The sequence below is a fragment of the Octopus bimaculoides genome, chromosome 27 (assembly GCF_046866305.1).
Source record: "Octopus bimaculoides isolate indiv1 chromosome 27, ASM4686630v1, whole genome shotgun sequence".
NCBI lineage: Eukaryota > Metazoa > Mollusca > Cephalopoda > Octopoda > Octopodidae > Octopus > Octopus bimaculoides.
Window position 1 is genome coordinate 22,495,630 of NC_142954.1, and position 21,261 is coordinate 22,516,890.

The 21,261-nt window shown below is 36.0% G+C and overlaps 1 protein-coding gene across 9 annotated transcripts in view; it reads right to left on the minus strand.

The window, feature by feature from the left end:
- Positions 1–21,261, minus strand: part of LOC106879649 (protein boule-like) — a 104,567-nt gene that overhangs the window by 42,080 nt on the left and 41,226 nt on the right. For all 9 annotated transcript variants that reach the window (XM_089343436.1, XM_089343435.1, XM_014929310.3 and 6 more), the window contains exons 5-7: positions 13,495–13,554; positions 12,813–12,866; positions 12,196–12,220 (exon numbers count right to left, since the gene is read on the minus strand). In XM_089343436.1, the coding sequence (XP_089199562.1) occupies positions 12,196–12,220; positions 12,813–12,866; positions 13,495–13,554 (139 nt within the window). The remainder of the gene's footprint in view (positions 1–12,195; positions 12,221–12,812; positions 12,867–13,494; positions 13,555–21,261) is intronic.

A 21,261-nucleotide genomic window follows, 5' to 3' on the forward strand; every position in this document is an offset into this window, starting at 1 on the left:
AGTGTTTATAAGGTAAAGCCTGAAATATAAAGGGGTCCGCAAGTCAAAAAGTTTGAAAACCCCTGTGCTAAGGGACAAAGAGATTGAACTGAGCGGGGGGAGGGGGAGTGCAGGTTCTTGTAGGGTAGCCACACCTGAGCCTGCAGAGAGTAGTTTCAATTTACAAGCTCCCCCAGGTTATGGGGCCAGCACAATTTCCTGCTCAGCTCTGTAAATAAACATCTTTCCATTAGTTCAACTTTCCAAAATCAAGAAAGAAAATTAGTCATCCGAAAGTAATTTATACACTTAATATTGATTTTTAAATTAATACAGAGCAGTAATTTGCAGGGAAGGGAGTAAGAGTCGTTTGAATTCAAAGCCACATATGACAGTACTTATATTTTGTTCTTTCCCAGAGGAATGAAAGGCAGGATGTAATTAATTCAAAATGATGCCCATTTTTTCACTTCTCACCAATTCTTATATCATTAATGAAAATAAAAATACATTAAAAAAAAAAAAAAAAAACAAGACATTCCTTGAAAATCTTCCCTGAAACCTTATCAATATTATTATATAAAAGGACCACATTTTATAAAAGAGGGGAAAATAGACCAAGTGACACTCATATCCCTCTAAAGAGCATTAGCACCTCAAGTGAAGTTAATTGGCTTCAAACAGGGAAGCAAGCACATGGAGGTGGTGGAGCAGGAGAAGGGGAAGGTAGCTTACCTCTCACTTTACAGCTGCTCATCACAATGTTTTGAATGTGTGTGTGTGTGTGTGTGCATGCATGTATATATACACACACACACACATATATATATATATATATATACATATATATATACACAGCACACTTTATATCCTTCATGTGTCATATAATACCTACCATCATCATCATCATCATCATCATCACTACCAAGGTCACAGTAGAATTTACATTGCAAATTCCAGTCAGACATTCTTCTGCTCAGCTAAGAATATTCTATTACACACACACACACGCACACACACACACACACACACACGTATACACTGGCTCACACAGCAACTGCTGCTGCTGCTGCTGTTATTATTGTTGTAATTAATATTTTCTTCCATAGCTTTATTTTCAGGTTTTGGATTTCTTTCCTAATTGCAAGAGGAGGGGGGGGGGGAAAGAGGTGATGGAGTACAGCTTTCCTCCTTAACCCAGTCTATTTACCAGCAACAAATGGCAGCCACATCTCTTTTAGGGATGTTGGCAGGTTGAACGATTCAACAGAGAAAAGCATCATCTGAATCTTCCAATACTGAAAAAGAGGGGATGGTCAAGGATGAAATGTCTTTGATTGTAAGTCTGCTTGACTGGAGCTAAACAACTACAACACAGGCATGGTTGAGAAGTCTGCTTGTGGCTCTCTCTCTCTCTCTCTCACTCTCTCTCTCGTGTGTGTGTGTGTTCCTCACCACCGTTTGTCAACTGGTATTGGTCTATGTCTCCATAGCATAGCAGTTTGGCAGAAAGAGATCAATAGAATAAGTTCGAGGTTTCAAAAAAAAAAAAAAAAGAAGTACTGGGGCTGATTTTTTGATGAAACCCTTCAGAGTGGTGCTGTAGCATGGCCACAGTCCAATGACTTGAAACAAGTATAAGACAAAAGATAAAAAGTATAGAAAATAGACAAGCCACAAAGGAATTCCATGTGGTCATTCGGCCAGCTAGAAATAATAACCAAATCTTCATTATATCACATACTCTATCTTAAAAAAAGGGGTACATTAAATAATGTGTGAGATTTACTATGTTTGAAGGTGGGGGGAGAGGGAGAAGGTCATTGCTAGAATGCTTTGGTCATTACCCTCCTGAATCAGAGCTAAAAAAGCACGTTGTTGTTATCTATATAAACCAGGTTCCCATCAGCTAAAAACCTAACAGTTGTAGATTCTTATTTCTTATTGATCTCCAAGAAAGTTACAAAAAAAAAAAAATGCAAAATTAAAAGGAATTTGTTTCTCTTTTTTATAATTAATTTTCAATATAAAAGTTGTGATATGTTTCATCTTTTATCTTTTGCTTGTTTCACTCACAAGGGCTGTGGCCATGCTAGCGTACCACCTCAAAGGGTTTAGTTGAACAAATCAACCCCGGCACTCTTTTGCCAAACTGCAAGTTACAGGGATGTAAACAAACCAACACTGGTTGTCAGTGATGGGGGGGGGCACACCCACACCCACACCGGCTTCCATGTAGTTTCTGTCTACAAAATTCATTCACAAGACATTGGTCAACTCAGGCCTATAGTAGAAGACACTTGCCCATGGTGCCATGCAGTAGGACTGAACCCAAAACCACATGGTTGCAAAGTGAGCTTCTTAACTGCACCTGCGTAACCATGCCCCTGTCTACAGTCCTATTGTTTAATAAGGATTTCTTTTCACAAGGCACAAAGGCCTTTATATGGCAAGCTGTTCCATTTGTGCTTTTGCTAAACCGTTGAAATTTAATCTAAATTATATTGTGGTCTCTGCAGGAGTTTAGTTCTTGCCCTCATATACTTATTACTATGAGCTAATAACTTGAAGCAGGTCAAATAACTGCATAAAGGCTCTCTCTCAATTTCCTTTTTGATTTGAAACCATATTTGATAAACTAAGTTGTAATTTTATACACTAAGTTATGGCACTAATATAAAACGAATAAATAGAGAGCTAATGAGACAATATTAGAAAACGCTTTTGCAATTATCAGGGGCATAAGCATCTGGTATGTATTTTCAAGTGACACAAGTTCACTCCTTATACTTTTTTTTTTTTTGGAAAAAAAATGTATGAACATCTTCTATTCATTCCAGCAAAATATAAAACTTTTGGGCCTAGTAAAAACCAAAAACAACAAAACAATATAAGCAATCTATTCATCATGCTTAAATAGCATAGAAGAATATTCATGCAGCAATTATATTAATTAATGAAAACAAAAAACATGCACTTCTACCAAGTGCAAAACAATACTCAGAGACAGAAGCATCAGTCGAAGATATTTTACACCTGTTCAGTCTTAATTGACACGTTTCAAGGCTGAGACGGGAGGGGGAACAATAAAGGGTCCGTTAGTGCAGGGCGAGAAAGATAATGTTGGGAAGATGATGAAATAAACATCAGAGATGCTTCACCCCAGGTGAACTCACAGGTATTGCAAGCCCTTTTTCTAACTCCACTGCAATGTCAGAAACCTTTCTTGCAAGCGTTTCACCCCTTAGCTTTTATGCTTCACCTGAGTGGGGCAGCAAGGACTTTGTCTTCTCCCCTTTCTGCTTAATGGCGGCACCAACACAAGATTGTTTCCCTAAATGGGATTAAGCAAATATGGGTAGGATAGAAGTGGACATGGGTTGTAAAGACTTGTTTACCCCTACAAATTAGATGTGATCAAGTAGACTAATTACCCCCAAAAAAGCACACCAGCTAAGGCTATCTTTCTTTTTGTCTAGCTAGCAACAGTGTCTATAGGGGTCATTCTGTGATGTCATCTGTCCAAAGCGATGTAATCATCTGCAAAATGAACAGTTATTGCAATTCTGTTTAAAGCACCTTGGGCATGCGTTTTCTGCTATAGCCCGAGGCCAACCAATGCCTTGTGAGTGACTTTGGTAAATGGAAACTGTGTAGAAGCCCATGGTATGTGCATGTCTTTGTGCCTGTCTTCTCACCACCACCACTTGACAACTAGTGTCGGCTTGTTTCTGTCCATGTAACCTAACAGTTCGACAAAAGAGACTGATAGAACAAATACCAGACTTAAAGTAATGGGGTCAACCTGTTTGACTAAAACCTTTCAAGATGGTGCCCCAGCATGGCCACAGTCTAATGACTGAAACAAGTAGACGACAAAATATTCAAGAGAAGGGTCCTTCTAAATTCAGTGTAGCTCTTTAACCCTTTAGCATTTAAACTGGCCATATCCGGCCCCCAAGTACTTTACGCATTTTATGTTCAGACCAGCCACATCTGGCCTTTCACATCTACCCAACAATGTCATTCTAAAAATAAACAATCACATCATCAGAATCTTGAAGCCATGAGATAATGTGTGATTAATTTCATATGACAGATTAATTTGTATGCTAAAGGGTTAATAATAAAAAAAAAGTTGACGGTAGGAATAGAGTGTGCAACAAATGTTGATAATAGAAAGGAAAAAAAGAAACCAACTCCCAATAGATATTCTACTGAAAATATATTTGAGGAGACATTCTGCCAGAATGCATTAATTACATAAACGGGGATTCTTTATAACTTTCCATGATAGAAATAATAAATTTTAACATATGATAACCCTTTTCTCTTACTTATCTCAGTCACTGGACTGAGGCCATGCTGGGGCACCACCATTTTGAATGGTTTTGGTCTATAAAAATTGACCCCAGCACTTATATTTTGAACTTGGTATTTGTCCTGTGGATTTCTTTTGCCTAACAGCTATGTTATGGGAACACAAACCAAAGGCAGACTTCTAGTTTCCATGTACCAAATTCACTTACAGTGCAGTGGGACTGAACTCAGAACTGTGTGGCTGCAAAGTGAGCTTCTCAACCACACAGCCATGCCTGCACCATAACTTAAATTTTGCCTCATGTGCAAAATAATTTTCTCAGCTAAATGATAATTTTATGAAATTTTATGAACAAAATTTTAATAACTTCATATCTTAATGAATTAACCAATAGAGCATTTTGAGACTAAATGTCATAGTTTTATACAAAAAAAACTTTCACATTGTGCTCAGAAACCTATAATCACTTTGAATAAAATAAATAGTAAGTATGGAGGCTTCTATATAGATGCACAACCTGACAGAAATAGCAGTTAAATATCCTTTCAAATCATACCCTGTCTTCAAGAGAAAAAAAACAAAAAAAAAAAACGATATTATATATTGTAGACCTAGATTATATAAATGGGATGGTCACATCTAGAATGACTGAAATCCACCCTCATCACAGTTCTAATCAATCAGTGCCAATCTGAGACCAGAAGTTGTAGTTTTGCTTCTATCCAGCTTCTATTCTTTATCATTTCAGAACCAAAACTCACAGGGCAATCTATTTCGGTTCGAAATATAGCAACAGAAAAGGTTGAACAGCTTTTTTTTTTTCTTTTTTTCCAGCTGCTGCTTCTACCACCACCAGCACCATCACGACTACTACCACCACTATCATAATCATCATCATAAAATATATTTGATCATTGTAGTGTGAAAAAATACACAAACTTGTCTAATACATTATCAGAACACACACACTTCTGCTATTTAATTTTAGAACTGAGTCATTGCAAGCAGGTAGAATATACGCACACAAGCAGCAGTGGAAGATAGGAAGAAATAGTTTAGTGGGATATCCCATTGATGGCAAAGAAAGCTAATAATTTTAAAGGGTCACCTTTACTAAAATAACAAAAATCTAGGATACTGCTGAACTAGATTAAAAAGTGAAAAAGAGCAGGAAGAATGAAGAAATATGAGAAATGTAGTGGCAGAAAGAAGGAGAATTACTTTGAACGAGGTATATTTGTAAGTTTAAATTTAGAACAAGAATGCAATTTCAGGCCTTGAAAATGGAAGCAGAGATTCCCAAAGGTAATTAGGAAAGATGACGGAGATAATTATTTTGTATTGTAGAGCAGATGATAATGAACAAGAAGAGAAAACTAATAATAAAAACAAGAAAACAAGAGTACACAGCAAAAATTAGCAATTTTGCACAAAAGAGAAACATGCAAGTGCTATGCATATTGATGCTACACCTATTTTTATCACTCTCTCTCTTGCATATACATATATTACACACACACACACACACACACATATATATATATATACACATATACTCATAATCATACATATATACACATACATGCACACATATATTCATATGCATACATAGACATGCATATATGTACATATACATATATACATACATACACACACATGCATGTATACATATATATGTAGATATACACACATATATACACATGCATACATATATACACATATGCATGCATATGTGTATGTATATATATATATATATATATATATATATATATATACACGTGGTTGGCGTTAGGAAGGGCATCCAGCTGTAGAAACTCTGCCAAATTAGATTGGAGCCTGGTGTTGCCATCCGGTTTCACCAGTCCTCAGTCAAATCGTCCAACCCATGCTAGCATGGAAAGCGGACGTTAAACGATGATGATGATGATGATGATACACACACACATATACACATACAATATCAAGTCAATAACCATCAACTGTCAAATTCATTTACCCGTGTCAATCAACAAATATGACTGATTTGGTGAAGGTAAAGATCGAAGCAACAGAAGCGATAAATTGTCCTTATGAGTTAACAAAACGATGACACTCAACTGTGCTGTGCTAGCTTCCCATTCATAGGGATCTGAGGTGGCTGAGGAGTGACTAACTCTCAAAAGCAGGTGGGCCACAAATGTTATTAGTAGCATTAACAGCCAGAGCAGAATTTAGACGAAATGACTTGAAGAAGGAGACCAGTTTCACTTGATGATAAACACTGCCAAACATCAGTGTCTGCTGACATGGCAATGGGCAAAATGATGCCATTTAGTGAATATCATACAACAACAGTTTCGGTTTCTTGTGCAGTAGGGAGTCATAAAGTTCTTCATTGACAAGGGCCAAGATATTTATGCATAACCCCAGAACCTTCGGGTGAGATAGAAAGATAGACGCACAAACAAAGCCTTGTGGGAACAGGCAAACCAGCAAACCTATCAAAATCCACGTCAAGAGGATGAAATGGGGTTGGCTGTGACACACACCTTATGGAAATCAAGTTAGTAACATTTCAAGGTGAGCCCTCCAATAGACACAAACATGGCAGAACAAAATCAATATGGTGAAGGTCGACTGATACTGAAGCACTGGCAGGCAGCTACACCTAAGGACAACTGCAATCCATTGCCAAAGATCAGGACAAGTCTCTTGGTGGTGCCCCTATGCAATGGTTCCTTGTCCTCATCGTCCTTGTCACTAATCTCTGCTGTCATGTAAGAACTTTATTCTTTTTTCTTTTATCAATTTGTATCGAAGATCACTCTCTATCTCTTCTAGCCAGCTTCTGACACAATCTTCTGTAATATCATGAAAATCCCTTTCTTTTGAACCTTTAAAAATCATACTCTCCCACCAATCGAAGCCCTGTCTAGAATGACAGTCTTTAGTGCCTTTCATCAAAAGTCACTCAAATCAATATTACTGTTACTGGAGAATGTAGTTTTTCGCTGTTACTCAGAGTTCTTTGCTTTTGTGCTTCTTCCCTGAGATTGTCTTTTTCTAGGACCAACAACTTCATCCAAATACCTCTACTGGTATATTTTCTTCCCTGCTAAAATGACACCCCTATATGGATTGTGAAAGTCATTAATATTGGATTGGCAAACACAGGCACTTTTTCTATTTTGCCATCATCACTGACAAGCTGACAATCACGTAAGATAATTAGATGCATTGTCCAAAATTAGTAACACCTTCACCTCATCAGCACAAAGTTAGGACATCTTCCTTGTATTAATGCAAGAAAATCCAGTCAATAAAAATATACAAGTTGAAATACAATTTTTGGGAATAGTTACTAATAATACACTGGTAGCTTAGTGCTGGCCTGTCCATTACTACAAACTTCAAGACATTATTCATACCATCTGCATTCACACAACAACCTCTTGTACATATCCTTGCACCAGTCAAGGTGGATTTAGACCAAACAAAGAGCTGTGCGTTTGTCTAACGAGATACTCTCCACAAACCCTGGCCACCAAAACACCAGCTCTCTAATTTCCTTAAAAGTTCCAGTTTCTCGTTTACAGAGTTACACACTTCTTTATATCTTTTTTTCTCTCTATTGAAGCCATGATATAAAACACAAGCCTGAAACATGACTAATCAGTGAAAAATTGCAGGTTAACAGTATTGTGTTGTGCATATGGTGGTTATTGTCAGTGTGCACCAAGCTACTATGCTAAACCTACCACTTAGGCATAAGTATTATTCAAAAATAAACGCAAACGATTTAGCTTATGTCAACTTGCTTCTAATCCTTACTTCTTTGGGTGTTTTATTAGATTTGAAAACAAAATTACAACCCAATTATATCCTAATACTGCTAGAACTGAATTATTGCAAAGAAAATCAGTTTCAGTTAGTAAATTTTCGACAATTTATGCATACCACTTCTTATCATGACAAAATGGTGTTTATTGTAGGAGAATATGAAAATGAATGAGGAAAATGCTAATAAAAACACAGGGAGAGGAGTGGGGAGGCGAAGAAATATGAAGATAGGCAAATTAATAGAGGCTAGTTAGTTAAGGTGGAATACAGAATGCTAGAAACTCTGGGTATATTTTTTAAAAGAGGTGGGTAAAAATGAATAATAAACAGAATGTTTACTGATAAAATGTCATTTGTCTTCAATCCTTGCTTTTATCTCTTCATTATTTACCAAATAGATTTCATGATACAGCTAGCTGTAAGGTATGCAGTGCCATCTCAGAACTGCACAAAATTCCATAATACAGAAGAGAAAACTAAATTCCCCATTATATATAATATATAAAAAAAACGGTATGGCTTTCATCCCAACCATGTGGTCTCAAGTTCAGTCCCACCATGTGGTACCTTGGGCAAGTGTCTACTATAGTCCCAGGCAGACCAATACCTCATGAATGGATTTGGTAGACAGAAATCGAAAAAGCCCATCATGTGGCGGGGAGAGAGTACACTTGTCTCAACATCATGTGATGGCCATAAACAAGCGTCACCATCACACAAGTTATGTTGTTTGTTTACAGAGTTCCATGAAAACCATGTCTGGCCATGGAGGAAATACTACTTTGCTTGAAAACAGGTGAGGGTGACAGGAAGGGCATCCAGCTGTAGAAAACCGGCTTCAACAAATTCCATCTGACCCATGCAACCACGCATGTGTGTGTGTGTGTAAGTGTATGTGTGTATATATGTGCATACACATACAAGCAGACACTAATTATGAATCCAGGTAGAAGACAAAAATATAATAAGCAGAGCACTAAAAAGGGACCAGAGAGATTGTAGCAGCATGAGTGTTTAGTCTTTGAAACCAAGTCAGGTTTTATACATTGGTGCATAATCCCTATTAGTACTTGAAGCTGAGAGAGAGAGCTTTTGATAATGAGGGAGATATTTTTGTCTGCCTATCAACGGTTACAACAGTAAGGTTAAGATATTAATAAAGGTAGAAACTAGATGACAGGTATTAATAGATTGAGAGCTGAAGTAATAACTGCAACAGTTACACAAGATGGAATCCTGTACACACAGGCTGTTTGTTTGGTTACATACCAAACATCTAAGGGTGTACCTTTGAGGTCACACAATCTGCTAAAAATAGCAGTGAAATATCCCACAACTCCCACCCAGCTGTGTTTGAGTAAAATAGATAGGATGCTCACATTTATAACACGTTTAATGATAGGGTTGCTTGATTTAAGACTCACTGTGGCAGGGGGCGGGGAGGTTCAACAACAACAAATATATTTTCGTATGTTGAGCGGTTCAGGTATCTAAAACAACATAACTATATAGAGTCACCCTTGTTGGTGTGACATGAAGGAATGAAAATTATCTGAAAGTTTAGGGCAGAACCCTGTTACTACTGTTTTATAACTGAACTGAGGTGGGGAGAGGCGCTTCAAGGGGTCAATCTACTTGCTAGAAATAGCAGCAAAATCTCTGACTATCTTAAAACAAAAATACACTGGATAAAGAGTTGTAGGTAGTTATCGCAGCTGATCTCGGGGGCTAAGCAACAAGGTTCTTCATTCAAATGATCAGATTAGCTGCCAGGTTTCTTTATGCAGGGCAGGCATAAATGTCACTTTAGCCTGAGTAGCATCCATGTGCAGTTATGACAAGACAAATGCAAAATTGCATGCATGCACACAAGTGCACACACACACACAAAGCAAAAGCCACCAAGGGAACTACATCAGTGACAAATTTGAAGTATTTTAGGTTTGGGACAAGACTTGAAAGTTAACGTTCTTTCAAGAACTCTTTTTTTTTAAATTGCTTAATTAAAAAAAAATTTCATTAATACTAATTAATATTAATGATTTTTTTTCCTTTTAAATATTTGAAACAAGATTTTGGTTTTGTACATTTTACAACAACCAAGCTGCATGTTTAGTCTATTATACTGACCCCAGTTTCTTGTTTGGTACTCATTTTATAAGCCCCCATAAAGGGAGTCAAGCAAAGTTAACCTAGGAGTAAAGGGATCTAACAGCAGTATAATAGCATACTAGGTTTATCCCAAGGCAATGTGTGTGTGTATGCATACATATATAGTATATAGTATATATATAATAAAAGGGGTAAAGACCTCCCCCCGCTCAAACATTAATGACCATGGGACTACACATAGGAAGTTCCCCTCCAAGGCACAAGTCCAGGCAAGGTTGTTTATGGAAGACCAGCAGTTTCCCATACCACTGATACTATCCGAGGGAAAGACAAAGGCTGATGCAGCTTGGCACCAGCAATGTTGCAACTCATTAACTGAAGCAATGTGAAATAAAGTGTCTTGCTCAAGAATACAACACACAACCCAGTCTGGGAATCAAACTCACAACCTCATGATTGTAAGCTCAACACTGCAACCAATGAGCCATGTGCTTTTACATATACATATATATATATATATATATATAATATAATAATATTAATATAATAGATACACATACACATGTATACAAAACTTCCATGCTTCCTGAAATTCACCAATAATACACCTGATGTCTGCCACCTATTTTTTTGAAACAACTCATTCACTGTTCACTGCCTGTTCATTATTCCATGTATTATTCCATGCACTTTTGGCTACTTTTTCTAAAGAGTCATAGTGCAGCACCCTAAGCACGGTATACCCCAAGTTCGTTATTATTTTTTACACGCACACATATGCACATGCACAAATACACTTCTTACTAGTGAAGAAGTATTCTCGGTACTATAATAAATAGACCCTCTTCTTTATTGGGAACTTCCCCACTTCTCAAATCAAAACATACATGTACACACACTCACTCTTTCTTCACCCACCCCCCTCTCTCTCACAAAAATTTCCACTATTGTCTAATTCTGCTCAGCAGTCAATTAATAGCAGGTAGAAAGATTTTTCAGAAAACTATTTACTAAAAGCAATCAATTACTTCCCAGTTTAAAGAGGGAAATTTTCAGTCCATATTCTAAATTTATTGGACATAAAGTAATCCTTTATCTAATAAATACCTAATTTAAGACATTATTTTAAACTTCCATGCTTCCTGAAATTCACCAACTGTACACCCGATGCCCCATTCCCCCATTTTTTTTTACTGTTCATTTACATTCCATGTTGTAGTGCACCTGAGCACTGCATGTTTCTAAAACAAATTAAGTTCTTGATCATGTTCCTCGTTAAAGAAGCCAAATACAATGATAACCAATAATGATAAAATAATTAATAATAATAATAATAATAATAATAATAATAATAATAATAATAAAGTTTCCTAAATGAAGTTTATTAGTCTTAATCAAATAATTAAAAATTTAATTTTATCCTAAATAAAATTTATCTGTCATTAACAGAACTGAAAAATTTTGTATGACTTAATCATGAATTCATTAGTTTAAAATATATTGAAAATCATTAATTAGCATTACTTAATCCCAAAAGACAAAAAAAAAAAAAATTATATATATATATATATATACAGAGGATAATTTCAACAAAAATATAAATAACATCACAGGTTTTCAATTTTATTTTTAAATTAAAAAAAAAAATTCATGTACAGCTTAAGACTGATTCTATAAAATAGATATAATTTTAATAGCCTTTTTTTTTGTTAACCTAATGGAAACATTATACCATATTTTTAGTAAGATTAACTAGTAAGATTAACTAGTAATGTTTCTAAAGAAAGGAGTTAGCTGGTATCAGTATAATTCTGCTTTTAATCACGTTACCTCTATTACTAAACCATAATTCTTTTTTTTTTTAATACTATTAATAACTAACTTTAACTAAAGAATCTGAAAGGACTAAAACAATCACGTTTCGTAGCATAACTTGATAGATATTTGTTTTCTTTTCAACTTACCTCCATAAGATCTTGGTGATACTTGCTGAAAAGGAAAGAAAAAAATAAAATAAGTGGTTTTGTTGTTGAAAAGAATCCATCAACTTAATTTACTTATAGGGAGAAACAGAGACAAATTAAAATCCTGGCTTTAATAATGTTCATGTGTCATAAAATGGAGAGGAACACAATTGAAGACCATCTTATGTCAGTCTAACAGAACCTCTGTAATTCCAAGACATTCCTCATGGAACAATTCAACTCAGTATTGTGAACCTAACAACAGATTCATAAAGTTGACAGTGTTGCCATTTCCTTACATTAATGAAGTATACAACTTGGGGGGGGGGGGGGATGCACATAGCTAGGTTGGACTGTGTCGTTAATAAAATTACTTTTGAGCCATGAACACATCACAGCAGCAGAGGCAGTAAAAACCTTCAGACTTACAACCCCATGGCTGCACACTCTCTCTCTCTCTCTCTCTCTCTCTCTCTCTCTCACACACACACACACACACACACATGAAAGCCAAGTACCTGGGGTTTCAACTCCATATTTCAATATAATTTTTGAAAGCTTTCATATATATATTTAGTGATGCAGGAATTAACAACACATGATAAAAGATGTCTTACCTCTGCAGCTCCCTGAGCATAAAGATCTGCAAGTAATTGTGTCGTCATATGAACCTATGAATTTAACAAAAAAAATTATCGTTAATTGAACTGATTCATAAAGCTCCTTATTCAATCAACATATTACAAAAGCAGAAAAATGCATGCAAAGACACACACACACGTGCACACACACACACACACACACACACACACACATATATTAGAAGGAAGTAGAAAGAATATTTTGTAAATATCGTAAGAATTCTCTTTTGTTGTGGATCTTACAGAAGATAAAGATATAAATAACAGGGGTAAGCACTGAGTAACAAAATTCTTTGAATGTTGCCCATGGAACACAAATGCACATCTCCTGTGACGTGGTGATAATATTTCTTTGTGCAAGAGATTAACTAAATCCTGCATCCAAGGATAAGTACTGACCCCGTGTCACTTGTGCCAAACCAACACAAATAAAAGAATGGGACTGGCTCAGCACAAAAACCATGCCCACTAAAATGATATCATTACACAGGTTATTCAGCAAACCAAGAAACCACTAAGCAACAAAAGAGTTCTCACAGACACAGTCCTTCTACATCAACAGTCAACCATCAGATCATATTTGAAAACCATTTTTACAAAACTTAGAAAGGAGATTTATTTTCACAATAAAATAAAATCAAGGACTTTGAGTCAGCACCTGTTTTCTAATGGCTGGTCCAATATTTAGTTTTCTGTCTTTGAAAATTAAATTTTCAGCCTGAAGAAAAAGAAAATAAGAAAATAAAACATACATTTATTGATGCAAATCAGTTCGTTCAAGATTAAGATAAAAAGAAAGAGAAAGATTCAAGCTGATAAATAATCTGTTGGATTAAAAATTCTATTAAAAAAAAAAAAGGCTGCTGTTTTCTTTTCTTACATATTGCCATTGAGAATGTAATGTGATGTTTTATTGGAACATTCAAAGATTTACAAGAAAAAAAGGAAAATGAAATATACATTTTTTTTTCCTTTCATATAGTTTTCTGTGATAGCAACACATGGATTGATGTATAAATCTAGAATATTTTTCTTTTACTTTTGTGTGTCTGAAGAGGAAAGGATGTTCTGATCACTCCGGAAAATAAAAAGGGTGACCAGATAAACTGGGTGCAATGTAGAATGTCAGTGTAAATGCTGGAACACAAAAGACACAGATCTAAAAGACAACCATTTGTACAAAAGAACCAACTGCTTGTTCTAATAGCTGAGCAGTTGAGCAAAACATGTAGGAACCTTTACATGATTATTAGAGCTGTTTACAAATTAACAGTCGAATCTCCATCAAATTACTATACCCTTACCATCTTCAAAAGGGGAAGTCACAGTAATGGAGAGATTATAGTTTGATCCCCACTGATTGAAAGTTTACACATAATCACTTTTGTGGTGACTTGTGTGCCTAAATGACCCCCAAGAGCTATGCCAGCAAAGTGAAAGCTTCTAGTAGGGCCTGCTCCCATGCTGGACAAGTCAATGAATAGCCTATGCCAGACTAATAAGGATCTATCACTCCCCATAGGTACAAAATGGGTTTGTGCAGGGTTGATACCCTACCAAGGAAGAAGGCAAAGTTACAGAAGCTTCTCTGACAATTCAAAGCCAACAAGACTTAAGAGAGGGAGGCCTTCTCTAAGGGAAAGACAGTGCAGAGTTGAGAACAGTGGAGAAAAGTCATTGGTAGCCTATGCTGCACAGGGAGTGAGGCGTTTAAGTAGTCAAGATTGACTGGAGACTAAACAATAGTCAAGTAAAAACTAATAGCAGTTAGGTAAATCGATGGTAACAATTCTATAGACAGGTTTACATCACAAACGTAAAGCATTTAGCAACCACACCCTAAAAACACGTAACATCTTTTCATGTATCCTTATACTCTACACCTGTAAACAACATTTTTTGTTTACAATAATTCTTAAACATTTACTTTTAACCCTGCAGTCACAAAAAGTATTATCTGTATCCCCACCTTATTATACTGTTTCCCATCTTTCCTAATTAGCTTTTTTAGTGTTGGGATTGGATTTCATTTGAGTCGCTTCCCTTTGCATATTAAGATGTCCTACGTTTACTCTCTTCTCTTATGTTTGTTCTGTTTGGTGTTAATAGAGCAGCGTTTATACTATATAATCTGGTATAAATTTTTACTAGATACAGAATGACCAATTCCAATGAGCCTAGGGTTAATAATATCACAGTATCTATTTTCCCTTCAAAGAGACACCTGTCCATCACAAGGTTTACTCATTTACAGCTGAACGGACTGAAACAACATCGCCCAGTTTAGGAATCAAAACAATGATTTTACGATTGTGTTTAATCACTTCTCGTGCAACTAGCTGTAAGTAAGTACCACAATATAACTTGCAATATTTCACATTCCCAGGGTAGCAAGCTGGCAGAATCTTTAGCACACCAGTGAAAATGCTTAGCAGTATTCTGTCTGTCTTTATGTCCCGAGTTCAAATTCTGCCGAGGTTGACTTTGCCTTTCATCTTTTCCGTATTGATAAAAATAAGTAACAGTGAAACACTGGGGTCAATGTAACTGACTTACCCCGCTAGCCACAAAGTTGCTGGCCTTGTGCCAAATTTTGAAACCGATATTCTATCTATTCCATCCCAACTTGTGTGTCTAAAGCTTGGAGACTCATCTATTACATGGAAGATAAGCTAATAATAACAGTGCCTTATATGTGATGCTGTTATGTTCAATGAAAGCATAACCAGACAAGCCAGAGGTTCGGTAACAAGAAGAGATCAACAAACTGAGCAACATGAACCTGGGATGCTAAAATAATACAGCTGTGGGTATGTAATATGTATCAATATTATTGTTATTGTTTCGTCCTTGGCAAGATCTATGCATACAAAGCACTCTCCTCTTTTAGTTTTCACATATATTGTATTTATGACAATGTGTCCTTTATTTATCAAAATATTTTTTTTTAGGGAGATTTGGCTGCTATTACTAGCAGGTCAAGTGAGATGCTCCTGTTTCACCTCACAGGCATAACATTTTGGCAAGATGGTGAATAGCAAAATGTTATATTTCAGCTTAAAAGATGCGATGAAATAGGGAGTGGCAACTGGAGTAACGCTGCTGTACACACCTAACGAACCCATGCCAGTATGGAAAACATTAAACAGATGATGCTAACATGGAGGTGATGGCAAGGTTCTCTTGCTTTACTACTGTCACACTGTTCCACTTCTAAAACCTATGAACCAAGCCTTTCTTTCCCCCAACCCCCAACTGCAAGTGCAAGTGCAACACGTATAAGTATTAAGAGGAAGGCAACTAGATGAAACTAGATGAAACTACACATCTATGTCAAGTAACAAAAACAAAACAAATCAACATTTCATGAAAGAAAACCAAGTTAGTTATCTGGCACCAAAAAAACACACATTAACTTTTATGTTCATCAAACAAATGACTGTTCATAAAACATGATTGATCTGTGAGAGAGTGTACTAGAAATGTCCTCATAAGTATACACACACACACACACACACTCAGTAAAATGAATTTCCACCAGTTTCTTCTGGAGAATTCAGTTTTTCAATCAATTAAAACTACTTACTCTATGTATCATAGTGAAAGTGAATCTTCTTTTATTTGTTTCAGTCACCGGACTGTGGCCATGCTGGGGCACTGCCCTGAAGGTCTTAGTCGAACAAATCAACCCCAGTACTTGTTTTTTAAGTCTTAGCACTTATTCTATTGGTCAATTTTGCTGCTACGTTATGGGTGTGTAAACAAACCTACACTGGTTATCAGGCGGTGGTGAGGAACAAAGATATACACATCTACACATGCGCACGTGTAACAAACTTCTATCAGTTTCCTGTCTATCAAATTCACTTGTGTGCCCAGGGTCTAATAATGGTGCAGTGCAGTGGGATCCAAAACAACGTGATTGCAATGGGAGCTGCTTAGCTGCCCCAGCCAAGCCTGCCCGAGTATTCCACAAGCATTTACACTTTAATGTAATTCTCAGATAGAATTAGTGTAACATGGCTGGCCCTTTCAATTACAAGTGCAGTCCATTCAACAGGGTTTTTCAAGTTTCTATCGACTTAATTTCACTCACAATGGTTAGGTCATGGCAAAATGGTGAAAGTGGGATCAAACTCGAAATCTCATAACGAACTTTCTTAACCACTTAAGTCATGTCTTCAGCCATTTACTTTACAACTATTTGGTATCGTTGATTCTATGCTGACTTATTTGACATCAGACATTTTAAAAATTCTCTTAGGACAGCCATTGCTATTGATAATTAGGTCCCCAAAATATGCATGCAACACACACACACACACACACACTGATAAATGCTAATTTAAGTAAAACAAAATAAAACCCTCGATAGGAAACTAATTCTATAATATGCAATGTATAAATGTAATAGATCGATTATTCTACAGCAAACACACAGAAACTGTACTATTAAATTCACTCTTTATACCACTTATAGCCAGTACAGCCACTCTTAAACATTACCAACGCTTCTACATTAGCAATCTCTCACCTACTTCTCATTGGTTAACACATTTTGTTTCAAAAGCACTTTGAAGCCTTAACTGATTCTTCTTTTTTATGACCTAGAGGAGAAAGGGCAACTCTTACGATTACTTTTTTATGGATTTCTAAGACTGCAGGAATTGAATGCTTGCAACAGAGTGGACACCACAAAAGACATGAAGGGACAAATATCTGTATCATCCAAGAACAGAGACAGTCCCTCTCAACCTGAGACTGTAAGTAGAAGAAAACTCGCTACAGATACTTTACAGTAGGACTGAATCTAAAACTACATTGAGGTGAAGCTAACGCTTTAGTCGCACAGCCATGCATGCCAGTTGACAAGATCTTGGACTGAAAAAAAAATCTGCACTGAAAAAAACAAACCAGCTGCTAAAATTGTTTAGACACTAAGTCCAAGACAGTATGAATGTGAGCTAAACAAGAATTTAACACTTTTTTAGAATAGAAAATTTATCCAAAGGATGCTTCATGAGTTTAACTCGAAATCATATTATCATCTAAATTTAACTCCAATTTAATTAATGATCCATTAAGAATAGTTCTATAAAATGCCTGGGCAAAAAAATTTACCTGAAAAAAATCTGAAAGTGATGAAATAATCCTGAAGTTGAATGATTACATCAATATATCAGTAGTGGAGTTGTTACTGTTAGAATTGGGATCTGTGCTGCCGGTCGTCTTGTGCAACTTTTATATTTCATGAAGAAGAAGGTCAATAACAATTTCAGGGGTAGGGATCAGTCAATTGCATCACCCTCAATGCTCAACTGAAACTTATTTCATCAACCTCAAACTCATCAAGGAAAAGCAATAAATCAACCTTGACGAATTCACCTAACCCGACTTCGGATGAAATGCCACTAGGCATTCCTGGAAAGGAATGAGTGAACAATGAATTTGGTCCTGACATGTCTGTATATGAGAGAGAGTGGGGGGAGAGGGAAGATAGGTAAGTAGGTACACAGGAAATGGAGGAAGAGAAAGAAGAAGAGACAAGGAGAGAAAGAGGAAAGGGAAGGAAAGTCAGAGAGGAAAAGAGATGAAGAGAGTGTGTGTGTGTGTGTGTGTGTGTGTGTGTGTGTGTGTGTGTGTGTGTGTGTGTGTGTGTGTGCATATATAAAAGTGGAAGGGCTTTTATGATTTGCTATTTCTAGGTAAATGATTTCTCTAGTATTTGTCTATGTTGAACATTGAAGATTCCACACTATAAAATTTTGAACATCTTGATCCCCCCCCCCCGCCTATCCTCACTCCCACCTCTTCACTCATTCTCTCTCTTCCCTTAGACATTTGTATATGTTTGGTATTTGACTCTTTACCAAAGAAAACAATATTTTTTTTTTCTATACTAAATATCATTTAATATGCAAGCTAATTAAATTATCTTTATAAGGAGTTTACATGCTTAAAAAAAAAGGAAATATTTTTTGTTTTCATTTCTGAAAACATTTCAGCTATTTTCAACTTCTGTTTATATTTCCCCACTCACCCATAACCCATTCACTATACAAGAGAGAGAGAAAGACTGTGTGTATGTGTGTATGTGTGTGTGTGTGTGTGTGTGTGAGTGTGTGAGTGTGAGAGAGAGAGAGAGAGAGAGAGAGAGAGATCACAGGTTCAAAGTGAAATGAAATGTTATTTGGTTACTGTCATGATTCTATCAATGAAATAAGTAACCAAACGAAAGTGAAAGTGTTCCAATTGCAAATTGAAACTAAATTGCATAATCTGCATCTATATCTAAGGCAGCTATAACAGATTTACTTATTTCCTGGTTGTTATAACTTATACTGCTCACCATTAAACTAAGCTTTCCCAACACAAACAAGGAATAATAATCTGTTCATCTTCTCCACCCACTACTTGTAGGAGGCTTTTAGGGGTGGAGTCCTCAGGCACCTTCTCCATAGGGTCCTATCAGAAGCAGCTGTCATTAGACTTTCTGGCTGGATTCCAAAGTGCAACCAACTGAGACTATGGATATTATCCAACCATTTTGTTCTTCGTCTATCCCTAAATCGCCCGCTGGTTGGCTCAGCTTGAAGAATCTGTCTTGCGATTCTTTCTTGTGACATTTTAATCACATGTTTTACAGCACTAGGGCTGTGATCTCTCAATGCAGAGAAGTAGGAGCTGGGCCTGGCGAAACCCTCTGATCCCTGAGCTACATCCTTAGAGCACCAGTCTTATATTTGCTAAATCTACAATTTAGATATATATAACACTAAACATACTGTGGTAAGCACCAAGGAGATTTTAAGGAGCAGCATCTAGTTCTGGTTTCATGGAATTCAGTATCTTTTATCGTTTACTTGTTTCACTCATTATCCTGTGGCCATGCTGGGGCACTGCCTGAAAGGGGTTTAGCTAAATGAACCGACTCCAGCTTGGGATTTATTCTATCACTCTCTTGCCAAACCAATAATTTATGGGGACATAAACAAACCAGCATTAGTTGTTAAACAGTAATGGAAGACAAAGACAAACGCACACACAAAATGATGGGCTTCCACACAGTCTCCGTCTATTAAATTCACTAACAAGGCATTAGTCAATCTGGGACTACAGAAGAAGACACTTGTCCAAGGTGTCATGCAGTAAGGCTGAACCTGGAAGCATGTGGCTGGAAAGCCAACTTCCTACCACACAGCCATGCCTGTGTCAATCCCAGTTATCATCTCAGTCTGCTTTGTCACTGGAGATAGATTCTGAGATTGAACTAGGTGATATGGTAACGCAGGGCTGACAGACAAGTGTCATGAGAATAAAGTAGGGAATAAACCAATTTCCCCACAAAGACAATAAATAAAGCACATGTAGTGGATTTATATTCTTGATGTATAATCAAGTAGATCAATACTTTACTAGTCCACCATCTCACTTCTATATCTCTGTTCAAACAACATATACACACTCATTTCACATTTATCTACAGCACTCACGCTTTCTTATATATATATATTATTTTATTTTTAAATAGTTATTATGATAAAACTGAAATTAGTCAACAACAGCGAAATGTTATTGAGGAAGGATAGCCATCCATCTATGTAAGAAACATCTGTCAACTTAAAACTGTTTACTAATTGCAAATTAACCATTTCAGTCATTTGTAGTTAATGAATTAGTCAGATGTTTCTATTAAAATTAGTCAAAAAAAAAAAAAAATTGGTGATATCATTTTTTAATCAATAGAAAAATATTTTTTTTCTACATATATATGTATATAATTTTTTTTCAGAAAGGAGTATCTGGTACATATTTTATCTTCAAAAATAAATACTTGATGAAATTATATCAAGATGTATATACGATGGAGTATCATTAACTGAAATGGCAGGAAGTAGAGTAACACTTGCAATCCTAATAAAATGATATCAAGTTAATAAATCAGAAACAGTAAAATGTTTAGTTTTAAATGTGGATTGCAATAATTAAATTATCAGCAAAAAAAAAAAAAAAAATTAAATTGAAATTAAAATGCTCAAAGATAGTAAATTACAACCAAAGCACTAAAAATTAAACTTAAAACAAAATTCTAACAAAAATTGAAAGAATACTTTTTGTTTAATAAGTGTTTGAAGCCTTAAGCATTTTTCCATAATTATGGAAAATGAGAAATTTTTCTAGTAAGACAGCATTAGTTTTGTTTTACTAATAATTTTTATTATTTTTTTTTAAATGCTCCTAAACTTATTAACATCTCTGGACCTTCTCAGCCTCATCTTCAGGATAAAATCATCATAATGGTGCCTGTATTGCCACATTTTTGTAGTAGGCAGCAAGCATCAATGGAATGATGCAATGGCAAAAATCATCATCACCAGATTTAAATTAACTTTTAAAATTTGTTAAGTATTCCCACTATTGCTGT